The sequence below is a fragment of the Oncorhynchus mykiss genome, chromosome 15, assembly GCF_057628025.1.
Source record: "Oncorhynchus mykiss isolate SJ-2025 chromosome 15, ASM5762802v1, whole genome shotgun sequence".
Classification (NCBI taxonomy): Eukaryota; Metazoa; Chordata; class Actinopteri; order Salmoniformes; family Salmonidae; genus Oncorhynchus; species Oncorhynchus mykiss.
In genome coordinates, this window is record NC_143036.1 from 68,423,172 (window position 1) to 68,443,686 (window position 20,515).

The 20,515-nt window shown below is 41.6% G+C and overlaps 1 protein-coding gene across 5 annotated transcripts in view; it reads right to left on the reverse strand.

The window, feature by feature from the left end:
* LOC110490781 (tetraspanin-11) overlaps positions 1 to 10,948 on the reverse strand; it is a 58,242-nt gene extending 47,294 nt beyond the window's left edge. For 3 of the 5 annotated variants that reach the window (XM_090200904.1, XM_090200902.1, XM_090200906.1), the window contains exons 1-3: positions 10,778 to 10,910; positions 7,926 to 8,027; positions 1,688 to 1,879 (exon numbers count right to left, since the gene is read on the reverse strand). In XM_090200904.1, coding sequence (XP_090057030.1) covers positions 1,688 to 1,879; positions 7,926 to 8,012 — 279 coding nt within the window. In that variant the 5' untranslated portion in view covers positions 8,013 to 8,027; positions 10,778 to 10,910. Of the gene's footprint in view, positions 1 to 1,687; positions 1,880 to 7,925; positions 8,028 to 10,777 lie in introns of all 5 variants that reach the window. The other 2 variants (XM_090200905.1, XM_090200903.1) reach the window with 2 other exon arrangements.
* Positions 10,949 to 20,515: the final 9,567 nt, after the last annotated feature.

The following is a 20,515-nucleotide window of genomic DNA, read 5'->3' on the forward strand; positions in this document are numbered from 1 at the left end:
GCCATGAGGAGAGTCTCCTCTAGGAATGTACGACCTGAGATAACAGAACCTGGGTGTAAGAGGGAGAGGGGGGGAAGGCACTCGCTATACCCAAAGAGGGCCACGTCATGACACTACACACACACGTGCACCCGCATAGCCACACGCACAAGCACACACACATCATCAACAAACACAGTGTGTGTGTGGTAATGCCAGAATATTGGTTATGGCAGATGGAGGAAGGTGGGAGGTGTATTATTACACACCACACTAAAGCTAATTCCTAACAGCCATTGTTGATTGGCAATAACATTGAATTATATTGTATTCTACACAAACACACACACAGACACACAAACACATCTCTCTTTCATACAACCCCACAGCCATAGTGATCTGATGAACACCAACTCTTCACTCAAGCCTCTCCTTTAAACACACACTCACACTAACCCCACAACCAAAACACACCCTCCACCAGTGTTGGTAAAAGTACTCAATTCTCATACTTGAGTAAAAGTAATGATAGCTTAATAGAAAATGAATCAAGTAAAAGTGAAAGTCACCCAGTAAAATGCTACTTGAGTAAAAGTCTAAAGTATTTAGTTTTAAACATGCTTAAGTATCAAAAGTAAAAGTATAAATCATTTAAAATTCCTTATATTAAGCAAACCAGGCAGCAAACCAGGCAGCAAACCAGGCAGCAAACCGGACGGCACCATTTTCTCGTTTTTTTTAATTTACGAATAGCCAGGGGCACACTCCAGCACTCAGACACAATTTACAAATGAAGCATGTGTGTTTAGTGAGTCCCCCAGATTAGAGGCAGTAGGATGACCAGGGATGATCTCTTGATACGTGTGTGAATTGGACTGTTTACCCCAAAAAACAACTTAAGTAGTACTTTAAAGTATTTTTCCTTAAGTACTTTATACCACTGCCCTCCACCACTCAAAGCCCCCTCTCCCTCCTCCATCAGTTTCATGTATGACTACTAATGCCTGACTAAAACCAATCCTGCTGCAGTAGCAGAGTTAGTGGCTCACCTCCGGCCTGTTCCTCTCCTGCCTGGCCTGTCTCTTTAAAACAATGAGGACAGTATTGTCAGTTCATTTGTCAGCTCCCAGCATACACACACACACACACACACACACACACACACACATGCTCGCGAGCACATGCACAAGAGAAAGACACAAGTGGAGTTGTGAGAGCAGGGGTGCAGGGAAGGAGCGTCAGGTACAGGGACGTTTCAAAGGAAACTGGTATCTGGGGTAAAGGAAAGTATACAATGTAGCCAAAAGTGATGAGTGCAACCAAGGTGAGTTTGAATTGGAACAAGCTAAACGGATGTTCTAAATGAACATTCCCTTAAGGAGAACAGAGTGCAGATAGCTCCATTCTCCTTGTTTCATTGTGCGCTCTCATTTCACCTACAGTATATAACCAGCCCCTTTCTTATGCAAACACCAACACTGCCATTAAAGAGATATCACACGCAAACTACAGCATTAGTTAGTATCTTACCCTGAAAGTTATCTATGAGCCATACACTACTTTCAATATAATGCATCTAACTAATGTTGTAATATGTGAAAACTATCCCTTCAATCAACATAAACATTTCGAAGACCCAGGGGCCTTCCAGACATCCAGAAAGCCTGGGGCCTAGAGTAGTCACCCTGCCCAAGGAGGGCTCCCTCACCGTGGACAGGCAGCTCCTCTGCTCCCTGATGACGGCGCAGCAGCCCAGGAAGCCCGTGACCATGACCAGGGCCCCGGCCAGGATGAGGATGTAGGCGGACACGGCGAAGGTGCTGGAGGCCAGCAGGCTCAGGTAATCACTCTTGTCTATCAGGGTCCAGATGCCCACGCCCATCACCGCCGCTCCACCAACCTGAGGAGAGAGACAGGTTGAGGTCATGTGTTCCCATATGTTTGTTTTGGCTTTACATGTTTCATGCCAATCTAATTGAATTAAATTGAATTGAGGAAGAGAGAGAGAGAGAGTAGGAACAGTGACAGGAGGGGTGTGAGGGGGGAGAGTGTTGGCTGTCAACAAGTGAGTCAGAGAGGGAAAGGGGAGACAAACAAAGACAAAGAGAGGGAGAAAGAGAGACAGAAAAACAAAGAGAGGGAGAAAGAGAGACAGAAAAACAAAGAGAGGGAGAAAGAGACAGAAAAATAAAGAGAGGGAGAAAGAGAGATAGAAAAACAAAGAGAGGGAGAAAAAGACAGAAAAATAAAGAGAGGGAGAAAGAGAGACAGAAAAACAAAGAGGAGGATGACAGAGAGAGAGAAAAACAAAGAGAGGGAGAAAGAGACAGAAAAATAAAGAGAGGGAGAAAGAGACAGAAAAATAAAGAGAGGGAGAAAGAGACAGAAAAACAAAGAGAGGGAGAAAGAGACAGAAAAATAAAGAGAGGGAGAAAGAGAGATAGAAAAACAAAGAGAGGGAGAAAAAGACAGAAAAATAAAGAGAGGGAGAAAGAGAGACAGAAAAACAAAGAGGAGGATGACAGAGAGAGAGAAAAACAAAGAGAGGGAGAAAGAGACAGAAAAATAAAGAGAGGGAGAAAGAGACAGAAAAATAAAGAGAGGGAGAAAGAGACAGAAAAACAAAGAGGGAGAAAGAGAGACAGAAAAATAAAGAGAGGGAGAAAGAGAGACAGAAAAATAAAGAGGGAGAAAGAGAGACAGAAAAACAAAGAGGGAGAAAGAGAGACAGAAAAATAAAGAAACGAGAAAGAGAGACAGAAAAACAAAGAGAGGGAGAAAGAGAGACAGAAAAATAAAGAGGGAGAAAGAGAGACAGAAAAACAAAGAGGGAGAAAGAGAGACAGAAAAATAAAGAGGGAGAAAGAGAGACAGAAAAATAAAGAGGGAGAAAGAGAGACAGAAAAACAAAGAGGGAGAAAGAGAGACAGAAAAATAAAGAGGGAGAAAGAGAGACAGAAAAACAAAGAGGGAGAAAGAGAGACAGAAAAATAAATAGGGAGAAAGAGAGACAGAAAAATAAAGAGGGAGAAAGAGAGACAGAAAAACAAAGAGAGGGAGAAAGAGAGACAGAAAAACAAAGAGGGAGAAAGAGAGACAGAAAAACAAAGAGAGGGAGAAAGAGAGACAGAAAAACAAAGAGGGAGAAAGAGAGACAGAAAAACAAAGAGAGGGAGAAAGAGAGACAGAAAAACAAAGAGGGAGAAAGAGAGACAGAAAAACAAAGAGAGGGAGAAAGAGAGACAGAAAAACAAAGAGGGAGAAAGAGAGACAGAAAAACAAAGAGAGGGAGAAAGAGAGATAGAAAAACAAAGAGGGAGAAAGAGAGACAGAAAAACAAAGAGGGAGAAAGAGAGACAGAAAAACAAAGAGGGAGAAAGAGAGATAGAAAAACAAAGAGGGAGAAAGAGAGACAGAAAAACAAAGAGAGGGAGAAAGAGACAGAAAAACAAAGAGAGGGAGAAAGAGAGACAGAAAAACAAAGAGGGAGAAAGAGAGACAGAAAAACAAAGAGGGAGAAAGAGAGACAGAAAAACAAAGAGAGGGAGAAAGAGAGACAGAAAAACAAAGAGGGAGAAAGAGAGACAGAAAAACAAAGAGGGAGAAAGAGACAGAAAAACAAAGAGGGAGAAAGAGAGACAGAAAAACAAAGAGAGGGAGAAAGAGAGACAGAAAAACAAAGAGGGAGAAAGAGAGACAGAAAAACAAAGAGAGGGAGAAAGAGAGACAGAAAAACAAAGAGAGGGAGAAAGAGAGACAGAAAAACAAAGAGAGGGAGAAAGAGAGACAGAAAAACAAAGAGAGGGAGAAAGAGAGACAGAAAAACAAAGAGGGAGAAAGAGAGACAGAAAAACAAAGAGGGAGAAAGAGAGATAGAAAAACAAAGAGAGGGAGAAAGAGACAGAAAAACAAAGAGAGGGAGAAAGAGAGACAGAAAAACAAAGAGAGGGAGAAAGAGAGATAGAAAAACAAAGAGGGAGAAAGAGAGACAGAAAAACAAAGAGAGGGAGAAAGAGAGACAGAAAAACAAAGAGAGGGAGAAAGAGAGACAGAAAAACAAAGAGGGAGAAAGAGAGACAGAAAAACAAAGAGGGAGAAAGAGAGACAGAAAAACAAAGAGGGAGAAAGAGAGACAGAAAAACAAAGAGGGAGAAAGAGAGACAGAAAAATAAAGAGAGGGAGAAAGAGAGACAGAAAAACAAAGAGGGAGAAAGAGAGACAGAAAAACAAAGAGGGAGAAAGAGAGACAGAAAAACAAAGAGAGGGAGAAAGAGAGACAGAAAAACAAAGAGAGGGAGAAAGAGAGACAGAAAAACAAAGAGGGAGAAAGAGAGACAGAAAAACAAAGAGAGGGAAAGAGAGACAGAAAAACAAAGAGAGAGAGAAAGAGAGACAGAAAAACAAAGAGGGAGAAAGAGAGACAGAAAAACAAAGAGGGAGAAAGAGAGACAGAAAAACAAAGAGAGGGAGAAAGAGAGATAGAAAAACAAAGAGGGAGAAAGAGAGACAGAAAAACAAAGAGGGAGAAAGAGAGACAGAAAAACAAAGAGGGAGAAAGAGAGATAGAAAAACAAAGAGGGAGAAAGAGAGACAGAAAAACAAAGAGAGGGAGAAAGAGACAGAAAAACAAAGAGAGGGAGAAAGAGAGACAGAAAAACAAAGAGGGAGAAAGAGAGACAGAAAAACAAAGAGGGAGAAAGAGAGACAGAAAAACAAAGAGAGGGAGAAAGAGAGACAGAAAAACAAAGAGGGAGAAAGAGAGATAGAAAAACAAAAAGAGGGAGAAAGAGAGACAGAAAAACAAAGAGGGAGAAAGAGAGATAGAAAAACAAAGAGAGGGAGAAAGAGAGACAGAAAAACAAAGAGGGAGAAAGAGAGACAGAAAAACAAAGAGGGAGAAAGAGAGACAGAAAAACAAAGAGGGAGAAAGAGAGACAGAAAAATAAAGAGAGGGAGAAAGAGACAGAAAAACAAAGAGGGAGAAAGAGAGACAGAAAAACAAAGAGAGGGAGAAAGAGAGACAGAAAAACAAAGAGGGAGAAAGTGAGACAGAAAAACAAAGAGAGGGAGAAAGAGAGACAGAAAAACAAAGAGAGGGAGAAAGAGAGACAGAAAAACAAAGAGGGAGAAAGAGAGACAGAAAAACAAAGAGAGGGAGAAAGAGAGACAGAAAAACAAAGAGGGAGAAAGAGAGACAGAAAAACAAAGAGGGAGAAAGAGAGACAGAAAAACAAAGAGGGAGAAAGAGAGACAGAAAAACAAAGAGAGGGAGAAAGAGAGACAGAAAAACAAAGAGAGGGAGAAAGAGAGACAGAAAAACAAAGAGGGAGAAAGAGAGACAGAAAAACAAAGAGGGAGAAAGAGAGACAGAAAAACAAAGAGAGGGAGAAAGAGAGACAGAAAAACAAAGAGAGGGAGAAAGAGAGACAGAAAAACAAAGAGGAGGATGACAGAGAGAGAGAAAAACAAAGAGGAGGATGACAGAGAGACAGAAAAACAAAGAGGAGGATGACAGAGAGAGAGAAAAACAAAGAGGAGGATGACAGAGAGAGAGAAAAACAAAGAGGAGGATGACAGAGAGACAGAAAAACAAAGAGGAGGATGACAGAGAGAGAGAAAAACAAAGAGGAGGATGACAGAGAGACAGAAAAACAAAGAGGAGGATGACAGAGAGAGAGAAAAACAAAGAGGAGGATGACAGAGAGACAGAAAAACAAAGAGGAGGATGACAGAGAGACAGAAAAACAAAGAGGAGGATGACAGAGAGACAGAAAAACAAAGAGGAGGATGACAGAGAGAGAGGGAGGGAGAGAGAGAGAGCGAGAGAGAGAGAGAGAGAGAGAGAACGCAGTGTCAATAAAGTGAGTCAGAGAGGAAGGGGATATGCACAAAAACAGTGAGAGAAAAAGAAAGGAAGAGAAAAAGAGAGAGAAAGGAATAGAAAAGGAGAGAGAAAGGAAGAAAAAAGAGAGAAAGGAAGAGAAAAGGAGAGAGAGAAAGGAAGAGAAAAAGAGAGAGAAAGGAAGAGAAAAAGAGAGAGAAAGGAATAGAAAAGGAGAGAGAAAGGAAGAAAAAAGAGAGAAAGGAAGAGAAAAGGAGAGAGAGAAAGGAAGAGAAAAAGAGAGAGAAAGGAATAGAAAGAGAGAGAAAGGAATAGAGAGAAAGGAAGAGAAAAAGAGAGAGAAATGAATAGAAAGAGAAAGGAAGAGAGAAAGAGAGAGAGAAAGGAAGAGAAGAGAGAAAAAAGAGAGAGAAAAAAGAGAGAGAGAGCCAAACAGAGCCAGAGTGGAGTGATTTGTTTCCATAAACAATGGTGGCCACATCAGAGGGGTGACGTGGCGATGCCATTAATCTGTTTTCCCATCTCTGTCATCTATGACACACCCGGACGTGCAGGAAATCCCAGGGAGAGTTGCTCCTATTCAGCCTTCCATCCCTTTCCTCCTCCTCTACATGCCAAGCCCTTACTCCCAAACAACAAGCACTGCTGCTACAGATGTAGGATCTTAATGTGACCCCCCTGTTGCAGAACTTCTCTGCAATGCAGGAAATGTCAAACATGAAGCGTATTTTAGGTTTAAAAAGGCTTCTGACGTTTGTCATTTCCACTGGAAAATGTATCAACCCCTATAAAAATGTCCATTAATTATAATTCGCATAATAACACATTTCCTGTTGCTGCAGGATTATTGGATTATTTTCCTTCTATAGCAAACTGGCTCAAATTCAGATCTGACATCTGTAGTGCTAAAACAACATGCCATGGGAAAAGGTGATTGTTTAAAGGAATGGGCAACTCTGGAGTATTAGTAGGTAGTATCTTTGGGTGCAGAGTTACAATATAGAGAAACAGGGAGGCTGGGGCTGTGGCCGTTGGGGAAAGTGGGAGGCATTACTGTTACGCAATGTGGGGTTTGAAGGGAAGTCGTTAGGTTAGTGTGAAATGTAAAGCGAGAGATATAAAAGAGAACCTGTTTGAATCTGATCCCTTACTCTGTAGACAGAGAACAACTGTTTTCAGGCCCAGCAGAACATAGCTTTAATAGTTAACTGTGTTATTAAACATTAAACGTACACCAGCTGCCAGGGACCAGGTTTGATCCACAGCCCATCGGTTCAACACCGACAGGCCATAAATATTAGAGTACACTGGGCCAAGTCCATTTCTTTGCGCTCCTAAATGTAATCTCCCACTCCATTTCTCTGTCATGTTTTTTCTCTCCCTCTGTGTCTCTTTTTCCTCACTCTGTAACTCTCTCCCTCTCGTTCCTCACCGTAACTCTTTCCCTCTCGTTCCTCACCGTAACTCTCTCCCTCTCGTTCCTCACCGTAACTCTCCCCCTCTCGTTCCTCACCGTAACTCTTTCCCTCTCGTTCCTCACCGTAACTCTCTCCCTCTCGTTCCTCACCGTAACTCTTTCCCTCTCGTTCCTCACCGTAACTCTCTCTCTGATTCTCTCGCTCTCTCGGCTAAGAAAGAGCAACACAAGAAGTCACACAAGAAGTCTAACTTTGATGTAAAAACCTGTCAAATATCATTCTTCCCTGTGCATGCCTTCGTGAACGTTAACCCAATTCACTCTCTCCCCGAGTCCCCTCTTAAATAAATCAACTATGAACCTGTCACTGGAAGAAAACTATTGTTTCTGTGTACTAGAGGTTTAATACAGCCTGATCCCAGATCTGTTTTGTGCTGTCAAGCCAACTCACTTAGTCTTTCCCAACACAAAAATATCTTACCAGGCCAGTTTTTCAGGCCATCTTACCAGGCTAGATTGCTACTCACCCAGAAGAGAAAGTTGAAGACAAACAGGAGGGCTTGCTAATTTGCTATAGCCTGATCCCAGATCTGTTTGTCATGTATAGCAAACTCCTATGACCAACTCCCATGGTTGTTGCCTACTGCAGCACAAACAGATGCAGGGTAGCTTGCTAGTGCTACTCACCCAGAAGAGGACATTAAAGACGAAGAGGAGGTACTTGAGGCAGACGGTCATCCAGTCACCCTGGTCGTCTTTGTACATGGCCGTCATCTCCCCTCCACAGCTCTGGACAGACAGGGCACAAAACTTCAACTGGCAGTTCTGAATCTGAAGTACTTGACTGTTATCATTACAGTCAGCAGGGTTGAAAACAGGGTAGAAAACCCCAAGCAGCAGTTCTCACAGACTTTCTGTTCTCACAAGATTCTCCAAAGTTTGAAGAATATTCTAAGAACAGGGTACAAAAAAATCAGGCCAGGAGTTCTGAGCACTTGACAGTTCACATAGCATTTCAAGTGGCTGAAAAACGGTCTAACAACATAGAAAATGCAAACCGGTTATTCTAATGCAAATTAAGACATAAAATGTGGGGACATTTTGAGGACAATAACACATCACACAAGGTATGACATGAGCAGAAACAATAACCCAAATCACAGTCAGTCAAACTGTTGTTGGTTACTTCCTCCCTTCTGCACAATAACTAGCAACTGTAGCCTTGTAGCACACCAGACAAGGGACATTGACTATCCTCACACTCTGCGAACACCCTGTGAAGAGGCGTTGGGTGTTATAACAAAAGCCAAAACAAAGGTATTTGTAGAGACATGCACACGCACATGCACACGCACACACACAATCAAATTAAATAGAGGGAGAAAGATGCTGCTGTAACGGATGTGAAACGGCTAGCTAGTTAGCGGTGTTCGCGCTAAATAGCGTTTCAATCGGTGATGTCACTTGCTCTGAGACCTTGAAGTAGTAGTTCCCCTTGCTCTGCAAGGGCCGCGGCCTTTGTGGAGCGATGGGTAACGATGCTTCGTGGGTGACTGGGTGACTCGTGGGTGACTGTTGTTGATGTGTACCTGGTTCGCGCCCGGGTATGTTATACTGTTACACTGCCAAGCCTCTGAAGGCCTTTGATCCACACATCGCCATGACAATATCACTGGACAGCGTCACTGAACAGCGTAATCTAGAATGACACTTCTTCATTTCTCAGAGCTACTAACAAGAGTCAACTATTCCTGTCTGTCTTTATAGACTAGTTATGCCATTTTCATTGCATAGAATGCCATAGAATCCCAATATAGTCACTGTGGCACACACTGTGCCATGTGGATAGTACTTCTAGATGCTGCTGACCACACATATCCAATAACAGCAACAGGTAAATAAATTATTCACAGAAGTGGACTTGACTAGAAATACATAAATCATTCATTAAGCACACACTTGCAGCACTTTAAATAAAAGGTGAGCACTTAAGCCTGCCACATTGATCTGCCAATCAACAGACAGCAACGAATGCCACTGCAAGCCTTTGGAGACTTCTCTCAGTTCTATCTCAAGCTAAGTGTGTGTGTGTGTGTGTGTGTGTGTGTGTGTGTGTGTGTGTGTGTGTGTGTGTGTGTGTGTGTCCATCCTCCCATGAGAAAATATGGCAACCTGCTAATTATAGATTAGCCACATTGATGCCTAGGAGGAGTTTAGCTCATGCCATTACAGCCCAACTATACACATTGCAGTAACACATCTGCAAAAATGGCTTTGTCTATCAGCTGGACTAGAACTAAACCCTAAACTGCATCAAAACGGTTTTGTTTTCTTGGTATCTGTATCTTTAATTGTGCTGGTAGGTGTTTATAGGCTACTGTTACAACACCTAAAGCTCCCTTCTATTCTATTTTACACTGTTTGTTTTATATATTCTATTATTTTCTGTATTCATTCTATTCTACTCTTGGGGAAAATACAGTGATTATAATCTATTAGATTTTGATATTCTACTGTTTGTATTATATACTCATGCTCTACTCAGCTCTTGTCCTATTCTATTCTATTCTATTCTAGGGGAGTTCTTTGTGAAGTTGCTGGCTCAAACGTTATTCAGCACAATGGGTGTACTGTGTGTACTGCTCCTTCAAACCAGTGGCTTTGGGCTATAGGGAGTTCCAGTACACAGGGAATGGATTGAACTGTCTGAACATGCATTATCAAAGCGCACAAGCTGTGAAATGTGACTTACAGGCTACCGGTATGTCGTTCACTGGTTGAAAACAAACGAGCTGAAAGTTTTGTCCTCGGACTAATAAATCCGTTACTGTGTAACTTTGATGGGACAGACAAGAAACAAAAACAGAACATTCTAGAATATGCTTTGGACAGAATGTTTCACAAGTAGGCTACCTATGCAACCAGCCAGGCCAGCCGGCCAGCGACATGTAGCCTGTAATATTATATCCACGATAACATGGTACATGCAATCACATTTAGGCTACCCACCCTGTGTGAACATATGTGATGGATGTATGTTTACGGGCACTTGTACGACCAGAAGGCAGGCAGGGTCCGCGAAATCGATTTTCCCCAGCATAAAAAAATCCATGAAGAGATGAGTGCTTGATAAACTTCATTTCAGAGAAGGGATCCCCACCGTCAATATGAAAATCTAAATTGCCATAGATCATCACGTTTGTCTATCTACGTAGCGTCCATTTCGCTCGCTGATCAGTGGAATAGGCTGGACGTTGGTTTGCAGACTCACTTTTAACGTTCTGACTGTCTACAAAACCGAATAAGGAAACCGGTGCCTATCCACTAGACAATATTTTCAAAACATAAAAAATATGATTTCATTATTAATTTCCCATAACGTCTTGCTACATTTGGAGGCCATGGACACTGAGCAGGTTTCCCTATCAAAACACCGCACACTGGATGCACTTGCATTGAGCTGCGTGTAGCAGACAGAGTTCACGAAATTGCTTATATTTTTAGGATGCATCTCAATTTAGGAAAGTAGCCTTAATTACCTCACTCACCAAATGCACGGCTTGCTTCTGATGGAAAACGGACAAATAGCCGTCTCGTTATTGTAGCATAGGCTATGTGATTCAATCAAGCTTGTTGCTTCCCTAGCGTCCAGTCCGTGGAGAAGAATGAGGGGTCATTATGGGGTGAAAAGGAAATGAATGAAACTACCCGCCCCCATTGGATTGGATACTATTGAAGCCGCAGTGCAACTGTTACAGTGCATTGGCCTATAGGCATATACAATGTAACAAGCGGTTATTACGTTGTTTTTCTGTGTTTATTCACACAAGTGCAAGTCTAGTAAGTTTGTTACATATTGTCTTGTTTTGAGTCTCGTTTGGTGATAATATCAATCCAATGAATCAAGTGCACCCTGTAGATGAGGTTTATGGGGTTTAAAAAATACACATTCTGGGAAAATATTGTTATTTACCCAAGCAAAGTGTGGACTGATGCAAATCATTTCATTTGACACCTCATGCGGTTAGTGCATATTTTAGAGACTGATCGGTGGTAATTTGAGGTTTAAAAAACACTTCACGTCATCCATTCTGATCAAGTGGTCAACAAGGAGGCGCGGGCGGTTCTATCAACAACAGCTCCCTCTTCATTATGCAAACTTGATGAAGTTGCCGGCTCTCCGAACCCCACAGGCTAAGGTTAATTTGGTATTTCAACAGAGAGCAGAACATCAATGATTTGACTGGCGTGGTCAATTATTTTAAGAATGCTGAAAGTGAAAATGAGTTTGGGTCACACAATGAATACAAAGATGACGTCGAAAAACAAATCGGAGGTAACAGCAGTATGATTGGAAATAATGGTGTTTTTCTGCAGGGGGAGTTCAGGTCGAAGCAAACCTCCACAAGCACAAATGAACATTCCTAGGCCTCAGCATGGCTGTGGGTTCTACATGACAATTACAGGGCACAGGGAAATATGTTGTGGTTTTGGAGAAAGTGCCACATAAGATTATAATTCAGGTGTGTATGTGAGGGAAATAGTTTGGGTGAGAGGCCTCCAGTTGAATAGCTAGGGCAATTGGGAAATAATTGCCCAAATGTCATTGTGTCAGATTTGTAAACCTTTAATCTTTCCCAAATATGAATTGATTGAAAAACAATAGAGAGGGCCTATCATAATTGTTTATGGCTACAAGCCTATTGATCCTAGACTGGTTCCAGATCTGTCTGTGATGTCTTGTAAACAAGGTCATTGTCACGCTGGGGTTGGAATGACAGCACAAACAGATCTGGATTCTGGAACCAGGTTATATTTATCCTGTTGCTCAGCTCTATGTTTATTTTTTTCAATGTTGTGTTCTCCCCAGTTTTTCCACATACATTGTCTTCAGATCGCTTCCTTTCTAACAAACAGGATGACTATTGTGTATTCCCCTCTAACCTCATCTCAGTAACCCAATAATCCCCACAGCCCATTAGGAACTGATGAAGTGCCACCAAGAAAGGATGTGTGGATGTTACCTGCTACAGCAACATCAGTCTCCCCAAACTACATTACAGAAGGGGATGCTATGATCCATCATGGCTTCTGTGTTTCATTGAGCTAATGGGCAGAAATCACAAACACAGCAGCTGTTTATGAGAGGGAGATCCTCACAGCTCTGAATTTGAAGCCAATTTTAATCACACTCTGGAGATTGAAAATAAACTCTGAGGCAACTCAAATGAGAGAGAAATAAACAGCGTAAGTATACTTCCTTCTCTCAGAACTCAACTTATTTATATTCCTCGCCAGCACCTGTCTGTCCCTTCCCATTCCACCGTCATTAGTTTATCGCCCATCGTTTGTAGCCCGCTAAGCTCTTTAATGCCTTGTATCACAGGAGGGGCTAAGCTTGGGCCACGGTCGAGCAGACAAAGTCAAAGACAGGACTGGCAGAGGAGACAACAAACACATCTATCTGTCTGTGTGTAAAGGGGGTGGGGGGGCTGTGTGTGTATATATAGAGTGTGTCTTTATGTGTATGTGTGTGTGTGTGTCTCAGTTAGCTTCACTGTAATGACAGTGGCGTCTGTGTGATCATTGCTAACAGTGCGTCCCTCTCACTGTGACCAAAGGACATAAAATGCACTTTAGGAGCCTTCACACTGTTTTTCGCCTTCTTGGTATTCGTTATGTGACCAGTGGCAACCCACCTCCACAAATGTCTTGTTAACAAACTATAGTTTTGGCAAGTCTGTTAGGACATCTACTTTGAGCATGACACAAGTAATTTTTCCAACAATTGTTTACAGACAGATTATTTCACTTATAACTCAGTGTATCACAATTCCAGTGGGTAAGAAGTTTACATACAGTCAACTAAGTGTGCCTTTAAACAGCTTGGAAAATTCCAGAAAATTATGTCATGGCTTTAGATGCTTCTGATAGGCTAATTAACATAATTTGAGTCAATTGGAGGGGTACATGTGGATGTATTTAAAGGCCTACCTTCAAACTCAGTGCCTCTTTGCTTGACATCATCAGAAAATCAAAAGAAATCAGCCAAGACCTCAGAAAAATATTGTGAGACCTCCACAATTCTAGTTCATCCTTGGGAGTACATTTTACTAGGATTGAATGTCAGGAATTGTGAAAAACTGAGTTTAAATGTATTTGGCTGAGGTGTATGTAAACTTCCGACTTCAACTGTATATGTACTACCTCAGTCCTAGCTCGCACATTAATGTCTTCATTGAAATTATGGATTGCCTCTTATCAGCTCGTTGTTCCCTTTTAGTTTGTACATCTCAATTGTCAGTAGAAACACCATTTGTTTAAGCAAGTCAGCCATGTCAGCTATGTTTTTTAAAAGGCAGTAAATGAGGCTGAATGAACTGTTTCGCTGCCAGACAAGGCTCCGCTGCTAGCCAGGGTAGTGGTGGTAAGGATTCACTCCATGGTGCTGAAGGAAAGCTCTGCTGTTGGGACAGCTTTATGTAGACCCTAACAGTTTGTCACACTTTTAGTCACCATTATAGTGCAATTAATGTATTGTTTAGTGTTGTGTAGTGACTTTGCTGGCATGTATCTAAAAAAAAAAAATAGAGTTTGCCCCACCAAGATTTACATGCTAAAATCGCCACTGTGACCCAATCTCCTTTTCACTTCCATCATTATTTAATTGACAACGCCAGTCAAATCAATGATGTTCTGCTCTCTTTTTAAATATCAAATGAACCTTTGTCTGTAGGGGTCGGAGAGACCGCCACTTCATCAGCGGGCAGACTACTTTTCATAATGAAGAGGGAGCTGTTGTTGATAGAAAGCCTCCTTGTTGACCACATTTTTTCAAAACCTCAAATAACCCCAAACCAGTCTCTAAAATATTAATTTCACGCATGAGGTGTCAAATGAAGTTATTTGCATCAGTCAACACTTTGCTTGGGTAAATTACATTATTTCACCAGAATATGTATTTTTTTTAACTCCAAAAGCCTAATCTACAGGGTGCACTTAATTAATTAAATTGAAATAGTCAACAAACAAGACTCAAAACAAGACACTGTGATTAAAGGACACAACACGTGAGGGAATGCACTTTACGTGCATTCACACTGCACCTTAGCCCAGGGCTAATAGCCCTGAGCTAAGGGAGATTTAGCCAGGGCTAAGCGAGTGTTCACACTTGCACATTCTAGTGGGTTAGCACCAACCTTAGCCTAGAGCTATCTGGCCCTGAACCAGTACCTGTGCGTTATATGTATGTTTAATGCCCAGAGAGCGCCAATTCAAACTCCCATTTACTAGCTCTGCATGCGTTATAATGTCAGAATAAGTTTGTTGATCACCAAGTTTCGCTGAGCAACTATTTTCCTTTACTCCCATTAAGGCTGGCCGGTATGTACTTCCAGAAAAGGTCCAAATAAAAATGTACAAGCAACTGAAAAAATGCTTTTTCGGCACCTCCAATATAAATCACTCATTACTGCCACGCACAGGTCAATACATTGGAGGCGCCGAAGAGGCGTTTTTTTTGGTTGCTTGTACATTTTTATTTAGACCTTTTTTGGAAATACATACCGACCATAACCCAAGTAAATTAAGATAGTTGCTCAGCGAAAGTCCATATTTGATGATCAACAAATGGATTTTGAGAAAGCCTATATGTTGGAGGTCAGAGACCCGGCAGTCTGTGGCGTGTATTCCTGACAGTCAGTGGTGTGTGTTTTGGGGAATCTAGGCTTCCCCAAAAAATGGACAAAAAATAATAATAATTTATCTTTCCTCTCTGTTTCACAGTGCCCCTCTGTCTCTCTATGTGTTGGCCATCTATCTGATGCTGTCTGGTCCAAACGAGTATGACATTGTTGCCGCCCATAGCACTGAAGGCAAGGGATGCCAGCGAGAATCTGGCCTCCCATGACAAAAAAAGTATAAAAAAATGTGCAAATCAGCGTTGAGCTAAACTGAGCCCGCTCAACTGTGAATGGTCTTGGCACATGACAAAAAAGTGTCAAGGGAAGCTAGGTTGGAATTGGCTTAACTCCTAACAAATCCCATTGAGAGCATATGTCATTGACAGCAAAACTTGAAATGTTTCATCTCGTTGTGTTGTTGTCCTCAGATGGCTAGCTAGCCAGCTACCTAAAATTGACCCTTTCCTAAATTAGCCATGGATGAAGATAGGGATTTTTGACTTGTGGTTTTACTTAATTCTACTGGTCAATGATTGTAATGGCGATACTGATCCAACCATTAATTCATACATTGTTGTGCCCCTGGCCTGAGAGGATGGAAGTTCAATATGTAGCTAGATGTAGAAGGCTAATGTTAACTAGCTAACGTTGCCGATGAATGGAAGTTAGGCTAGCGAGCAAGCATTTTATCCAGGTAGCCTTGGACAACAAAAAATAAAAGCGTGTACTGTATGACAGAGTGATAGACCAATTCGGCATTGGCGTTTCTCTACAATTAGGGTGAGTCAACATGTTTTTCTACTTTGCGGCTAACGCGCACGCACACACACACGCACACAGAAATCATAAACATGGACAGCCACATCATATTTAACTTACGTTTATTGGACTGAATTGTTTGTGGTATCTTTTGGTTGAGGTGATTTGATGATGTTGGAATGTTGAAGTTGAAATGGTGCTGGAATAGTGGAGGCAGCTCCTGCTTTCTTTGCGACTTGCAGTGGTTTTAACTCAACAGTTGTTTAGGGGTCCTAAAATGTCAGAAACATTAACTTGCTTGACCATACTATAGGTCATCTGTCTGTTACTGTACATGCAATATGATTTGGGGACTTCACTGGACAGAGTTTGCTATCCGGTTTTGTGATAAAACAAAGTTGGGGTTGAATTTATTCTGACACTGTGCCTTCTTATCGTCTCAGCCTTTAGGCCTATATATCATGGTTGCAAGGAATATGAATTAACAGGTCATAGAGCAAACAACACAATTATCACAACACATAGGTTGTAATTTTTCTTGGGGGGGGGGGGGGGGGTTCAGTTTATGTGACAGAGCAAGCATGTATAATGTAGGGAATCATTGTACCATCTAAACCGCTGTGAAATATTTTTTCCATAACCCAAAATATTGTTTTTTTCAGCTGTTTGAAGCTTGTGTACGTACAAAACCAAAAGTAAGAGATACAAAAATTCTACTTAAAAAGAGGAAGCATAAAAATAGGGCACATAATACAGATCTACCGCTTCTTAGAGTTGCTTTCAATTCGGATGACAGATCTATAACTCATATTTCTATGTGATTTTTTGGGGGGTCGCCCAAAAGTTAGGCTACATATTGCTGCTTTAACCAAATAGCCAACCTGGACTATCTACATTGACCCTTTTGGCACTGACTTGTTTTTACTCATCACATACCGCTGCTGCTACTGTTTATTATTTGTGACTTTATTACTAGTACATATCTAATCTATCTCAGTTACCTCCTACCCCTGCACATCAACTCTGGTACCGCGTGTATATAGCCAAGTTATCGTTACTCACGGTGTATTTATTATTACATGGTTTATTCTTGTTTTACTTTCTACTATTACTCTATTTTCTTTCTCTCTGTATTGTTGGGAAAGGCCCATGAGTTACCATTTCACTGTTAGTCTACACCTGTTATTTACTAAGCATCTGAGGAATAAAATGGGATTGATTTGATGTCTCTTCGGTGCATAGCATTCTCTGTACAGGGGCACAAATTTCAAAAGTGAAATATTGTTCCCGAAGGTCGGACAGGTAGACAGCAAGGTTTATACAAACCATCACTGTTGCAAATAAAATACGAGGCCAGAAGCCAGAGGAAATGTGTTAATAAATGCAGAGAAAAAAGTTTCAGAGATACATTGGCTTGCGACATTATTCACCCTCCTTGGCATTTTTCCTATTTTGTTGCCTTACAACCTGGAATTAAAATAGATTTTGGGGAGTTTTGTATCATTTGATTTACACAACATGCCTACCACTTTGAAGATACAACATATTTTTTATTGTGAAACAAACAAGAAATTCTTATTTCTTGTTTGTTTCACAATAAAAAATATGTTGTATCTTCAAAGTTTTGTTGCCTTACAACCTGGAATTAAAATAGATTTTGGGGAGTTTTGTATCATTTGATTTACACAACATGCCTACCACTTTGAAGATACAACATATTTTTTATTGTGAAACAAACAAGAAATAAGACAAAAAAATGGAAAGAGACACATTTTGTAGAGACACATTTTGCAGCAATTACTCTTGTGGCATGTCTCTATAAGTTTGCACATCTAGCCACTGGGATTTTTGCCCATTCTTCAAGGCAAAACTGCCTCAGCTCCTTCAAGTTTGCTGTACAACAGCGGAACCCATCTACCTTTAAGTCATACCACAGATTCTCAATTGGATTGAGGTCTGGGCTTTGACTAGGCCATTCCAAGACATTTAAATGTTTCCCCTTAAACCACTTGAGTGTTGCTTTATCAGTATGCTTAGGGTCATTGTCCTGCTGGAAGATGAACCTCTATCCCAGTCTCAAATCTCTGGAAGACTGAAACAAGTTTCCCTCAAGAATTTCCCTGTATTTAGCGCCTTCCATCATTCCTTCAATTCTGACCAGTTTCCCAGTCCCTCCTGGTGAAAAACATCCCAAAAGCATGATGCTGCCACCACCATGCTTCACTCTGGGTATGGTGTTCTCGGGGTGATGAGAGGTGTTGGGTTTGCGCCAGACATAGCGTTTTCCTTTCCTTGAATTTTAGTCTCATCTGACCAGAGCACCTTCTTCCATATGTTTTGGGAGTCTCCCACATGCCTTTTGGTGAACACCAAACGTGTTTGCTTATTTTTGTCTGGCCACTTCTGTAAAGCCCAGCTCAGTGGACTGTGCAGCTTAAAGTAGTCCTATGAACAGATACTCCAATCGCCGATGTGGAGCTTTGCAGCTCCTTCAGGGTTATCTTTGGTATCTTCATTTCCTCTCTGATTAATGCCCTCCTTGCCTGGTCCGTGAGTTTTGGTGAGCGGCCCTCTCTTGGCAGGTTTGTTGTGGTCCCATGTTCTTTCCATTTATTAATAATGGATTTAATGGTGCTCTGTGGAATGTTCAAAGTTTCTGATATTTTTTTATAACCCAACCCTTATCGGTACTTCTCCACACCTTTTCCCTGACCTGTTTGGAGAGCTCCTTGGTCTTCATGGTATCGCTTGCTTGGTGGTGCCCCTTGCTTAGTGGTGTTGCAGACTCTGGGGCCTTTCAGAACATGTGTATATATACTGATGTGTATATATACTCATGTGACAGATCATGTGACACTTAGATTGCACACAGGAGAACTTTACCTTCAGAAGTCACATAATTAGTTAAGTAATTGGTTGCACCAGACCCCCCCCCCTCGCACACACTCAATTCTTCATTGCTGTGACTTGCTTGCTAGTTGAGATTCCTGCTCTTCACTCCGTTGTCACTTTAGCCTACATTTCACTGGTCTTAGTAGCAGAAAGCATTTTTATTTGTGTCCTTCAAGGCAGCTGTCAGTGATCACATTAGGCTGCGATTCATTTTATTATTTGATGGTGGTTTGATCGCGGGGGAGGCACTCGTAATGTCTGCAGTTTTCGGTTTGGTGTATTAGTCTATAAATAAATATCTTTGCCAAAATTAATCTCTCCCATGTCTTATGTCTTTCCTGACGTGAAGTTTGTTCTAAAGAAATTATTTGACTCTGATGTGTGCTATAGAGAGTATTTGACTCTAGCCACAAAATTAAGGAAATTATAATGGGGGGGGGGGGTGATTTAGGCAAGGCCATTGTTTTGGCACAACACCTGTTGCATGTTGTGTTTGTCCGTTAGCCCAGGGCATTGGAATACACGTGTGAATCCTTAGCCCAGAGCTCAAGCTTAGCCTAGACTTAACAGATGCTTGTGTGAACACAGGATAAGCTAGCCCATGGCCAGTCTTCCCTGTGGCTAAGAAAAACACTGTGTGAAAAAGCCTTTTATTGTTTCACATCTGAGACGTTGATATTGTGTGGTGTATTGCAAGCTGGTCTCAACAAAGTAATCAGTATAGGCTGGCTCCCACAGGGTTCTGGTCAAAAGTAGTGTATAACTGTGCAGAGCCGTGGCTGAGTGGGTTGCATCCCAAATCTATCCTCTGGAGACCAGCGTTCAGTCCCTGCGTCTACTTTATACACTGTTTCTCCATCCTGTCTGGATTTTCGTTAACATACCTTTAATTTAAATTTAAAAATGTAAACGTAGTGCACTAGAGAGAATATGGTGACATTTGTGATGCAACCCTAGAGTCTTTAACATCATAATGCTTGTCATTGTAATTAGGCTAATATTGTAGCAACAATGCTACTGCTATGTATGTCACTAACACAATCAGAGTGCAGACTTGAGGTATCATCTAACAATGATTTTCATACTAATGCAACCGTAGATACTTATTTCCTCAACGTTTGTGAACCTTGTAAAAAGCAATCAATGATAGTCCATCTCCCACTCCCTCTCATGGTACACAGACAGACGTACTGGTACTTCTACTAAAAAGCTGCCCAAGGCTATTGCCACCCACAGCTGTGGTGTGTGTGTGTGTGTGTGTGTGTGTGTGTGTGTGTGTGTGTGTGTGTGTGTGTGTGTGTGTGTGTGTGTGTGTGTGTGTGTGTGTGTGTGTGTGTGTGTGTGTGTGTCCTTGAGGTTGTTGCATGGGTTGGTGTCCTTGAGTACAACCAGCAGATAAGGCTCATGCATATGACTGTTAAAGAAAGTACATGTACAGGGAGGACGGACAATTTCTGGATTTGTCCTTGTGTAATTGTATTCTTTCTTCTTTTAAATGGCTTAAGGAAAATGTATTTGAATATGGTTTGATGCTGTCTGTCTGTCTGTCTGTCTGTCTGTCTGTCTGTCTGTCTGTCTGTCTGTCTGTCTGTCTGTCTGTCTGTGTCTGTCTGTCTGTCTGTCTGTCTGTCTGTCTGTCTGTCTGTCTGTCTGTCTGTCTGTCTGTCTGTCTGTCTGTCTGTCTGTCTGTCTGTCTGTCTGTCTGTCTGTCTGTCTGTCTGTCTGTTTGTTTGTTTGCACACTTGTGTATTACCATTCTCAGCATCTGTGAATGGAAGCATGGCTCCCCAGTTTCCTTCAGCAGCTGTGCCACTGTTGAGGCATTACACAAGCAGGGAAGTGGGAGGCAGGCAGTGGTAATGTGGGGGAAGCTGCTATAGCTGCCTAACAATAAACTCACACCTCCTCAATCTATAATCAGGAACAGGCTCGAGGCATCTGCTC